At 43.4% G+C, this 12240-nt stretch overlaps 2 protein-coding genes across 2 annotated transcripts; both read right to left on the reverse strand.

Moving 5' to 3' along the window:
- Positions 1 to 932: 932 nt before the first annotated feature.
- LOC119654513 (general odorant-binding protein 99a-like) lies at positions 933 to 1543 on the reverse strand. The gene is made up of 2 exons (XM_038059952.1): positions 1425 to 1543; positions 933 to 1372 (listed from the first exon to the last, which is right to left on the reverse strand). The coding sequence occupies exons 1-2, from the start codon at positions 1461 to 1463 to the stop codon at positions 1007 to 1009; spliced, it is 405 nt and encodes a 134-aa protein (XP_037915880.1). The 5' UTR covers positions 1464 to 1543; the 3' UTR covers positions 933 to 1006.
- Positions 1544 to 5871: 4328 nt separating this feature from the next.
- LOC119656093 (general odorant-binding protein 99a-like) lies at positions 5872 to 6522 on the reverse strand. The gene is made up of 2 exons (XM_038062402.1): positions 6362 to 6522; positions 5872 to 6301 (listed from the first exon to the last, which is right to left on the reverse strand). The coding sequence occupies exons 1-2, from the start codon at positions 6398 to 6400 to the stop codon at positions 5942 to 5944; spliced, it is 399 nt and encodes a 132-aa protein (XP_037918330.1). The 5' UTR covers positions 6401 to 6522; the 3' UTR covers positions 5872 to 5941.
- Between the last annotated feature and the right edge of the window lie 5718 nt (positions 6523 to 12240).

Below are 12240 nucleotides of genomic sequence, written 5' to 3' on the forward strand. Positions count from 1 at the left end.
ATAATGAGCAGACCCCAGATGTCTAGCCTAATCTATGGCAACTGTCTTTACACATCTCGGAGCATTCAGTTCTTTGCTCCTTTCACTCAATTCGGGGTGTTCGATTTGGATATCATACAGATCACGGATTGCACTTCCTGTGTTGCAAATCTTCTAAATTATAACGAAAGAAATGAAAGAATAAAGATATAAATAAAATTGAACCGAAGGCAGAAGTTGTTCAGATACCGAAAGACCTCTGACTGACTTTCAGAAGGGTCTTGGATACTAGGCTTCTGTGGAACGTTTCCTAGTACTCCAGACGAAGAATATGTTGAATGATAAGTAAAGACCTTCTGTCGTTGTAAGGCTACTGATATCAGTTCCAAAACCGATGGCGGAGCCACTGAAACCTGAGGATTAAAGTATATCTAAAAGGCAGTACCCACACTCAATGGCCCTGGACCTGCGAATATATTAGGGAGCTTATCCGTACATCCACAAGTCTGGTCCGTTGAGTGTATATACTACTTATTAGTTTTGTTGTGCTGGGGATACCTTTCCAGCTCGGACAATAACCCCACGTTGGGCGCCAATTATAACAATAGTGAGTGGACCTTACATTTGCCGTCTGTTTCAGTTGATAATCATTCGCAACCTCAGAAATTGTGGTTGCAGTCCATTCCGAGAAAATTTTTCAATTCAATCCGGTAAATAACTACAAAAAGCAGTTAGCGGTGAGATGATGGTAATATTTCACGTCGGATGCAAAAGGAGCTGCTATCAGATACTGCAGTAGAATGGAACAAATTGAAGAGGGATGGCATTAAAGCAAAGCAGATAGTTTTATACAAAAAACTCAGCAGCAGGGAGCTCGCATTGGTTTAAGAAATTAACAATTATCTCCCTCATTTTTTTTTTTAAAGACACTGCGAAAGGGTAAGTCATTTAAATTGAATCAAATAAAAACTTTAATGTTCACATCGTATAAATCTGCTTACACTTTTATAAATCACAGTCTCGAATTCTATGCCGACGCCTTCTTAGTAACATACTTGTTATCACGCAAGCACCTCATATTGACTCCAGCCCATGTACACGTATCAGCCCCTGGAAGTGGGGCGAAACACCGCTCCAAATTCTCTCTGGTTACCTCATAACCATTAGCCTCGAACACTTGCAAAGACCGATCTATGTCATAACCTTTGCGATCATTCCAGATTCCAGATTTCGAGCCCACACAACGAATATAACAATAGGTATCTCGGTCATTAGGATATTGTTCCTTCCTGATTTTGTTAGCTGTCTCTTCCGGTACATTTCCTTCCTTCAAGCAGTCATCACGATGTTGCTTGAATTGCTCTTTCGTTGGGGTAGACCAATTGGCAAAAACCTAAGAAAAGGCTTGAAATATCGTCTTGAATCTGCAAACAGAAAATACTTACGACGGCAAAAATTGCGCAGAAAATTATCAACGACTTCATCTTAAGATCTTAAGCAAGCTATGTTCACAGATAGGGCTACACCGCGAAACTGGCGAAATTTCTAATAAATTTGGTAAAATTTATACAAATTATTAGGCAATACGAGGGGAGAGGTACTGATAACCTTTGGGGTGTTCGTCATACAAGATTCTCTGCAGCACAGTCCTAGCCACAACTATTCAAACCTAGACCGGCGGAACACTTTCTCTCGAACAATCTAAAAGATTCCTATCTCCGCAGTGTTATCTCTGTGATTCTATCAACATTTTTTCGGGACCAACTGTACGATAACTGGCGGATTTGTTTGACTGATTAACAGGTTTATGTCAATGTAATTTAAGATTCGGGGAAAAATTATCTGTAAATAAATATGGAGTTTCAATGTTGTTTTTTATACGTGGGAGATTTATACTTTTTAGTAATGAAACTTTCATGTCAAGATATGGTTTTTGTTCATTTGAAATAAAAATAGATTCAATGGATTGGAAATGTACCGTAAAATGAACAGTGAAGATGTTTGGAGGCTACAAACAGTTGTGCAAACAAAACAAGGGGGATTTTATCATTTTCAGCCTCCAGTTCACTAGAATTGATGGTGCAAAATATAGATACTAACATATGCTGTATGCGATTATCTTTATCTTACAGATTCCCTAGAAAAATCGTTTTTGTTTAAGAAGTAGATATTGATATATCTTAACCTAAGGGTCTGCTCCAGACACTTCGAAAATGAGATTACTACCCACATTTAAAGACAAAAACACACAACTTTCAAATCACCTATTCAACGGCCTCCCGGTTTTTGCGAATTAGAAAACATTTGCCAAAAACAGAAAGGACCCAGATTCTTTATAGAGGTGTCTTTGCTCCAAGATCGCGAAGCCGAGCAGTCTCCTTATGTTTATCACATTAATTACATATATCCGAGACCTGCTGTAGTGTCCACGGATTCACAGCAGGTACATCCCTTCGTTCGCTTTGTCCTGTGATGAAATGACAAGATATTTAGTTGCTAGTAGGTAAGACGCATTTTTAAGGTTATAAATATATGGATATATTACGTGCTACGTACTAAGAAATACACAAAACCTTTCGTACCTGAAGCGTCCAGCTTCCGGTTTCCCGACTTGTTTTCTCTTGCTTACTTTACTGCCTTCAACATCTCCATTATCCTCCTTTCAGTACTATTCATCCAGACATTAGCTTATTTAAAAATATTAACTTACAATTGATCATTTTCAATTACAAATCCGCTCAATATCTGTCTGCCTTTTTTGTTTTTTTAGGAGGTGGAAAGCTTCAAATCACGCTGGCCTGGACATGCCAGCGTGTAAGATTCTTACCCACTAAAACCACCCCCGACTTCCCCAAGCCCCGTGGAACCACCATACGGTATTACATGACAGGACGGAGTCAGCTCATTTTAACTTGGTCCCCTTTCATCTCTACGCGGCGTACGTAACCGCGTTTTTCTAGTCTCCTCTGCCTTTCGCAGTTTGCTCTGGATAGATACAACCATGGAGTTGATCGCATCCCAGTCTTCCTGACATGCCAACATTCTTCGCACCAGATTCTCTGGTACGAGCAGCTCTCCTAGAGTCTCCTCTAGGTTCTTCCTTTCCTCCAAAAACCTTGGACAGTGGAAGAATAAATGCTCTGGGTCCTCTTGGACTTCATCGCAGTTTGGGCAATCGGATGAGGTATCTGGTTTAAACTTGAACAGGTACTGGCGATATCCTCCATGTCCCGTGAGAAACTGAGTAAGATTGTAATTAATCTCACCACGTCGTCTCTCCAACCACTCCTTGATGGCAGGGATGAGCTTCTGTGTCCACCGACCCTTTCCCGAGCGTTCCCAGCGCTCTTACCATCTATTTAGGGATATCTCCCTTTCGACGTTCTTCGTCTGTGAGAAAGGCAAGATAGACTTCGCGTTGTATATATTGCTCATCTCATTTGCCAAGATTTCAATGGGAATTATTCCAGAGATGACGAATGCTGCATCTGAGACAAACCTGAATGCCGAGCACACCCTTAGCGCTGTTTTCCTGTAGACTGAACTCAGTTTGTTAGCGTTAAATGTAATCTGTAATGCCTTTCCCCAAATTGGAGCTGCATAGAGCAGGATCGGATTCACTACCCTTGCTATAAGCAACCTGGAAACAGGCCGTAGCCCTCCCACGTTCGGTATCATCCTTGCCAGGGCCACACTGACAGTGGAAGCTTTGTCGTAAACATACTACACGTGTTGCTTTTAGCCCAGCTTCCCGTCTATCATCACTCCCAAGTATTTGATGGCAGGCTTAGAAGTGATGATATGATTCCCAATTTGAATACGAGATAAATTGGTGATGAGGACCGCTTTCATTTTTCTCTCCACAAGTGTCAAACCAGAACTCTCTAGCCAACCTTTAACAGCACTCATCGTTTCGCATGAGTATAACTCAGCATCTTCGAGGTGCTTCCAGTGGGTCCAGTACGGAGCCCTATGGGATACCCGCAGAAATAACGTACTCCTGGGGTCCTTCATCAGTGTCATACCAAAGCCAAAGTAAATAGCTGTTGACAATAGTTGCAAGATAAGCGGAAATACCACTCCTCGCCAGAGATTCCCGTATTATGTTCCAATTGGCCGAATTGAATGCATTTCTCACATCCAGGGTCACTTCTATGCAATATTTGCTAGTACTGGCCTTTCCGTGGATTGCATCTTCGGCCAAGCCAGTAACCATTTTGATGGCATCAATGGTTGATCTGGCTTTATGCCGATCTCAGCGACCCCCCTGGCTCTCAACAACCGGGAGTAATATATCATAGATTACTCGCTCTAGCATTTTCCCCACAGTGTCGAAAAGACAAATAGGTCTGTAGGAGGTTGGCTCAACTGGAGGTTGGCCAGCCTCAGGCAGTAGCACCAACTTGTGTCGTTTCCATGGTGCAGGAAATATCCCCTCGGACAGGCACGCTTTGAACAACTCAGCGAACATGTTCGGTCTGGATTTCACGGCAAGCTTAAGAGCCCTATTCGGCACTCCATCCAGACCCAGAGCTTTATCTCCTATCCTTATATGCGCGCTCTTTCTGCCTTTGGTCGATTCTGCCTACTACTCTCTAAGCCGCTCTTCTGGCTCGGGGACAGGCTGATCGAAGGCTGGTCAGTTCAGTATTCCACCAGTAGTTTGGTCTTCTACTGGGGAATGAGCACCCCCTAGGCATGGACGCGTCACATGCTTTGGCAATGCATTGGGCTGTAAGAACCGCTCTTTCCGTAAAGGCGCTTGGTTTATTAAGTTGGTCTAACCACACCTCTACGAAGATCTACTCATCCAGAGCTTTAGCGGACCAGCCTCACATCTTTCTCGGTTTCGAGCATGATGGTCTCCTGCCCGGTGACTCCACCCATAGCCCAAAGAAGATTACCTGGGTGTAGTCTTTGCTGACGCACCAGGACATACGACGTGCCAGGGCATGGTCTCTTGTGAACTAACAGCACACCAGCTTCTTACGCACAATATGGTGCGAACTTGCCGGTCTAAATACATTCTGTAAGCAGAGCTATCGAGTACTGCCTACGGCTCATATTGGTATGCCGGCTGGTATACAAGGTTTTGAAGAATTACAGCATTATGTTGTTCATGTATTGCACCGGCGCCATAAAAGTGCAGCCAGAAAGGAGAGGCCATCTGTTCGCCAGATGTAGATCGACAAATGGCTACTAGAGGCAATTCACGTGATTACCGTGCACTGCTTTCGACTTCCTCCCGCTCAGAGGAATGAAAGATCAATCCTTCGAGCTAAGTGAAGTCAGCCTGCATGTAAAGGACCCGCCTGTTCTTTGTCATAAAAATTAACACCTTGCGAGTAGTTTGGTCCACGCCTCTCTCTGATGTCACGGAGCAGGTTCATCCGCTCTACGGTAGAGTTTGGATGATGCTTTTGCACGCAGTAATTCGTAGCTGCCTCTGGACGTTTTCTAGATCAGTTTTTGCCCACAGGAATGTTTGCGATACATATGTCAGTGAAGAAACAGTGAATATGTTTATTTCTCCCCGAAAGCTGCAACTTCAGTGCCACCTTCAAACGTCACAGGAGCATCCTTCAAATCACCAATTCAGCCATGGGTTCCTTGCAAAATTCCTAGGTAATTGCAGACATTTGTATCTATCGGAGTTGGATGTGGAAGTCACCAATGCAATGTCTGGCATGCGACTTGTGATGACCTTCAAGGTGGGCTTGAATTCGAAGCTTGTTTAATAGAAATTCCATCCGAATATCACGGACAAACATTTCTACTATTCACAACACCCCACCAGAATACAACTTCTTGCCATCTTAGTACATCATTAGTACTAAAGCATGAAAAAGTAAAAAAGGTCTTAGAACCGATTTCTGATTTGAAAAATTAAACATTTTGAAAAGCTGCTTTAATCAAAATGAAAAAATTATTGCACGGGATCTTTCTGCTCCACACTTCACAATTAATTCTTTTTAGTAATATATTTTCTCTCCCACAAGCACATCCAATTAATTGCTGACCACGTACAAGTATCAGCATCCATCACTTGATGGAAACATTTGCTCAAATCTTCCTTTTTTACATCCAAGTTGTGAACTTTAAGGGTCTCGTAAACTCGGTCAACATCATATCCTTTAAGTTCGTCCCAGATTCCCAACTTTAATCCTAGACAATGTATATAGCAGTAAGTATCATGATCGTGGGCAAATTGTTGTTTTTTTATTTTCTCAAAGTTAGCCTCGGTAATATTGCTTTCTTTATAGCAATCTAGACGATACTTGAGGAAATCTTCCTTAGTGTGGGGTACCCATGTGGCGAAAGCCTAAAACAGGAAGTCTCCTTAGATTGGGGTTCATGATCAAATACTTAGAAAAATACTTACCACTGGGAGGAGTGTTAAAAAAAGAAGGAAATACTTCATTGTGATCTGCTGGTGTTGATTTTCGCGTTCTGGATTACAACTAAACGATTTCTCTGGACGTCCGGGTGCTTTTAAACCAAAATTCAATGCTGATAACGTTCCCAATAAACAGTCGACAATAGGAGTACCTGACTCCAATTAAGCGCAGTTTAGTTTTTTATTTTTATAAATTTCATTTTGAAAATTTTGATAATGCGTTTATCAATATTTTGTTGCATAGACAGTCTTACAGAGGTTAGGCAATTTTAATGAAGGTTCACCAATTTTTCATATTAAATTCATTCTCAGTAGATAGGAAACATCAATTGCCTCATCCAATCGTTAAAATTTTAATGACAAACTTTGAGGTCAATAAATGCCTTCAGCTTTACTAGACGGAAATGGTGAAGATTTCATGAGAGCTCACTTATGTCCCAATAGAGCAACAAATGACAACGACAATCATGTAGAAGTGTGTTTCATATGAAAATCATTCAATATATAGAAAGCCAGCTCTTTCATGTTATTTACATGACATGTTGATCTCAGGTCTAAATCAAAGAGCAAGATTTGAGGCAGCCAACTTAGTACTATGCTCAGTCAATAAAAAAAATACTGAGATGTGATAAGAAATAAATAATGTATGGGTTAGTTACTCTCTTACGCTAAATCCCACGCGAACTCCTTTGATGGCAAAACTCGCGACAGGTGGGACTACTTAAGGTAGTCAACATAAGATATTTTAAGTTCTCCGATTATCAGTATCCACAGAGATAATCCTGAGGACCAGCCAGAAGCCCTTCTACACATCGGGGCACATTATTTACCAAAAGGAATCTGTACCAGGATATAGGGCAATCAATTTAATGGTCCTAAAGGAGTTCTTTTAATAATCTCAACACTACGGAAGTTGAGAAATTTTGAATAAACTCTTCCGATATACAAGACTAACAAAATCGAAGTCAGGATGAATAATAATGCGCTAATCCTAAAGTAGAAGTTTCCCCAAAAGATGTTGAGCGGCTCCTTTCCAACTTTAAAAAGGATGGTGCGGCACGGAAAACCTCCGATTACATTGCCACACGATTAAGTATGCTGGTACTATCCTCAGTAAAACAAAAATAAAATGCTGAGGTCAGGGAAATAGATAAATAGAGTACTATGCTAAATCCTACATGATCTCTCTTGGTGACAGGCCGACCAAGAAAATGCATACAATGTCGTTACAAAGATGATGATCGGATTGAGCCACAAGCCTCGGAGTAATGTTAGGGTGTCCACCTCAGTCAACGGGGCAGGACGGGCCCCGGTCCTGTCAAGAAATGGGCAAGGATGACGGAGCGAACAACTTTCGTGGCGCATGCGCACACGTGCGAATCGCGTTAGCCATGACATCGAAAACAATTTTTGACAGCGAAAAGTGTCTTTGAGACGGAACCAGGAAGACAACCCGTATTAAATAAAATAAAGCGTTTAGATTACAGTTGGTGAGACCCCACGCCCACAGTGGTTATCGAATCGAAGATATTAAACGTCCAAGTTCTCCTTTTTGAAAGGAAAGTCCGAAGTGAAAGAAGCATTTCCAACTTTTCCCCACTGTCACTGGCTACGCATTTTCTACGCATCTTTCAAAAGGGATCCGAATTTCCATTCTCAAATCAATAACAAATATAGTTACTACAGCCGCATGTAATTCAGTCCCACTCACAAAACTTGTGGTGCTATTGGAAACTACCAACGCAGCAACCATCCTCGCTGTAACAACAAAAAGCCGAACTGCACTTCCATGACTCCAGCTCCCTCCTATTCAAGTACGAGGTCAGGATCCACAACACAGATCCCGAATTCCCAGAAATCCTCCTCAAAATCTCGACAAAAACAACAGTAGCAGTACTTTGCAGCAGAGGGAGGCAGATCGAGCCACCTTCGCTAGCAAGTCACTTCCTAACGGAACATCAACAGTAACGCCTTTCGCATTTGGAAGTGCAAAATCAGCTACTCCAGCGCAGCCTCAAACCCAACAGCAACATCCCACATTTTTTATATTTTATATTTTATGGAATAGATTAAGTTATTATCCTTCTTATAAAGTAAAATAAAATGGTCAGGCGCAGGAGTCGGCACTGCCTCTTTCTGTTATCATAAAAAAAGTGAACGCCGCAAGAGACTGCACAGGACTGTTTCCCTCTTCTCTAACTTCATTAGTTCTCGAACTCCGCTCATTCCACATGCACTTTTTCTCTCTTGGGTTGTTCGTTTCCGCAAACGATGTCCTCAGTAACTACCGCGGCCGTACGGGTGCCGACGTTTTGGCGTAGCAGCCCGGTAGCATGGTTCCTTGTACTCGAGACCCAACTCACTTTAGCCCGGGAGTAGATCAGCGGGTAGGACTAGATCCACCTCCCGAAATGAGGAATCGGTTATTAGGTCGTCGGGACCTTTGACAAGTACCGAGACATGCTACTATCATCGTACGTTCGATGAAAGGCTACAAAATGTACCAGTCCCTGCAATTTCTCACCACACAAAACAAACTTCCCGGGAGTTCTGGCAATTGCTTCTTAAAATAAAGCACCACGTCGCCTCGCAACCAACGACCCCTTGATCCGACGCAACTACCTGGTCGATATAGGCGCTGAAGTTTCGGTTCTTCCCATATCCCGGCAACATTAGTTAACACCGCATCGTTAAAATTCGCCGCAGCAAATTCTTCGCCGACTTACATGTATGGCTACAGGCAGGTAGACTTGAGATTAGGACTTCGACGAACGTTTTCCTGGCGCTTCGTAATCGCAGACTTCAGTATACCCATGTTAGGTGCGGATTTCCTAATAGATCCCTCATTGACCCCACAATTTCCTTTAGGTCATCAGGAAAAATCTCATCCTGCTAACCTAGCACTCTTTCCATTGTTTCCAGTCACTAAATCTAATGGCGAATGGATTCCTTGTGGCGACTACAGACGTCTGAATGCGCAGACCATTCCAGACCACTATCCCATACCACTCATCCACAACTTTGCGCACAACCTCGCTAACTACCATATTTTCTCAACCTTGGATTGGGTGAAGGCATTTCGTCAGATCGCTGTAGCTCCCGAAGATATCCCGAAAACGACAATATGTACACCTTTCGGATTCTTCAAGTTCACTAAAATGACATTTAGACTGTGCAACGCTTCATCAAATCTGTGTTGCGAAACCTCCACTTCTGTTCCGTATATCTGGATCATGTTTTGGTCGCGTCTTCCTCAAAGTACGGGCATTTAGAACACCTCAAGTGCATTTTTCAACATCTCCCTGCGGCCGGCTAGTACTCAATGTTGAAAAGTGCCAAATTCTGCTGCTGCTGGTGAGGTTCCTCGGCCACCTAATTACTTCTCAAGGCATCCAAATGGACCCAGTCAAGGTGCAAACAATTTCGAGCTTTCTGCTTCCAAAAACTGTTAAGGACTCAGACGGCTCTTGGGCTTGTTAAACTTCTATCGTCATTTCTTGCTCAAGGCCGCCCACCTTCAATCGATCCTTAACGCCTTCTTGCCTGGGCGGAAAACCAAAGACTTCTGTCTAATTGTGTGGTTTCCAAAGGCTGTCCAAGCAAGAGCTGGCTTATGCTACACTTCTGGCATTTTCTCAGCAAAATGCACCCCTAGCCATATTCGAGCATGCCTCAGACATTGCCGCAGGTGCTGCTCTTCACCAAAAAGTGGATCAAATCTGGTAGCCGTTGAGCTTCTTCTCCAAACAGGTCAATTCCGCTCAATGGAACTACAGCACCTATGATCGTGAATTACTCGCCGCGTACCTTGCAATTAAATACTTCCGGCATTGTTAACTTTTGCTTTGAAACAAAAGCCCGACAAAGTGTTCCCTCGCTAGCTCTATCACTTAAGCTGTATTAGCCAGTTTACTTCCGACATTCAACACGTACCTAGAAAAGATAAAATAACTGCTGACGCTTTGTCACCTGTTGCAAAGGTCAATATCCCCGCCACCGGCGATTTTCCTACAATCGCCGAGGCTTAGAAAGACGACGCAGTTCTTCAGAGCTTGAGAACCACACACACACATTTAGGGAGTTTCATATCTTCTGCTCAGTATCCAGTATATACTGCGAGACCTCAGACAAGGGATCAAAGCGATATATTCCGCCCAATTTCCGAAAGGAAGTATTTCATGCGGTTCACGATCTAGCGCACTCGGGAATACAGACAACGAATCGGTTAGTCGCCGCAAAATATTTCTGGCCGTCCATGAACAAGGACATAATATTAATTCTTGGGCCAGAACTGCAAAACAACAAAGCATGTGAGGAAAGAGGTAGTAGTGTTCCCTCGATCCGCCAACCGTTTTCACACAACCACTTCGACATTATTGGCCCTTTGCACGACTCGCACGCCTCACAATCATTGATAGGTTCACGCGGTGGCCTGAGGCAATACTTCTGAAAGACATTACTGCACAATCTTATGCAGAGGCCCTCTGTCGAGAATGGATTTCACGTTTTAATCACTGACCAGGGCAGGCAGTTTGCCTTCTCTTTTTCCCAGAGTTGGGCCAGCTCCTCAGCTTTAAACGTCACCGGACAACCGCGTACCATCCGCAGTCCAATAAGATGCTCGAAAGGTGACATAGGGAGCTGAAGGCCGGTATAATGAGCCAATAGGATCCCTGATGTCCTAGTTAGGACAGGCGCCCATCGAAACCACTGCAGCCACCTTATGAGGGCCCCTTTGAAGTCCTCGAGCGAGGCGGACAGTATTATAGTCTCAACGTCAGGGGCACAGTCAAACGAGTCTCCTTGGTTCAACTAAGGCCCTTGGTCCAGAAAGAAAACGTGACCAGTGCGAGAGGCGCGCGGCGCGTGTGTTTTGACTTACAGCAGCCGAGTTGGGAGAGTCGTGCATCTGGTTCCTCACTGAAACCCCCCTTTGGTTTCAGCTGGGGGTGGAGTGTTGTGACGGAGCGAACAACTTGCTTGGCGCATGCGCGCGCGACTGAGGAACTTCTTTGCAGCTTCTCCGGCAACCATGATTGAATGAAAATGTTGTTTTCTCGGAAAATGTGTTATTTTACCGACCATTTCCAACTCAGGATATTCTTCATAAATTGGCAGAACTTGCGGCTACTCCGGTTACCGTGCTTGCTTTGGTATTGAACCATTTCTTATATCTTGTATCACTAGTGGTGTCCCCTTGGTAGTCTCCAGATCAAATCAGATCACGATTCCAACGTGTCAAGCCACCGTTGTTTGGGCCGGTCTTTTGATTTTCTCCCATCGAGTGATACTCACACCATACCATACCATACCATAGATCATACTATCCAAAAAGCTCTCTTGCAAATTTTCCACAATCGGTACAACCCCATATCGATGGCGAATATCCTTATTTCGGATGTAGTCATGGCATGTTACGCCAATGGTCCAACGTAACATCTTTGTCTCCATTGCCGCGAGACGCCCTTCATTGCCTTTTATAGTCTGCCAGCACTCATATTTATAGAGGGCAATAGGTTCCGAATATCATCTGTCTAGGGTCATGACATTTCCTTTGCAACATTCACTCTGCCCGCTGTGGTGTCTTTGGGGAGAAAACTTGCTAATTGTTCAACCGCATAATGTTAGCACCTCCATTGAGAAACTACGGTACCATACTGTGGTTATACAACTATTTTCGCGATCACAATCACACCCAACAGGAAAATCGCCCAAGGAGCCCCATGGAAAATTTCTTGTTTGCTGCAATCTGCTCATTATCGTGGATTTTCAATTAAAGTGACCAGCATTGGAAAATTTCGGTGAAAATCCTTTTGCTTTCAAAATAGCCCTCCCTCCGGCTCTATCATAAATCAATTACACAC

Source organism: Hermetia illucens, chromosome 4 (assembly GCF_905115235.1).
Source record: "Hermetia illucens chromosome 4, iHerIll2.2.curated.20191125, whole genome shotgun sequence".
Classification (NCBI taxonomy): Eukaryota; Metazoa; Arthropoda; class Insecta; order Diptera; family Stratiomyidae; genus Hermetia; species Hermetia illucens.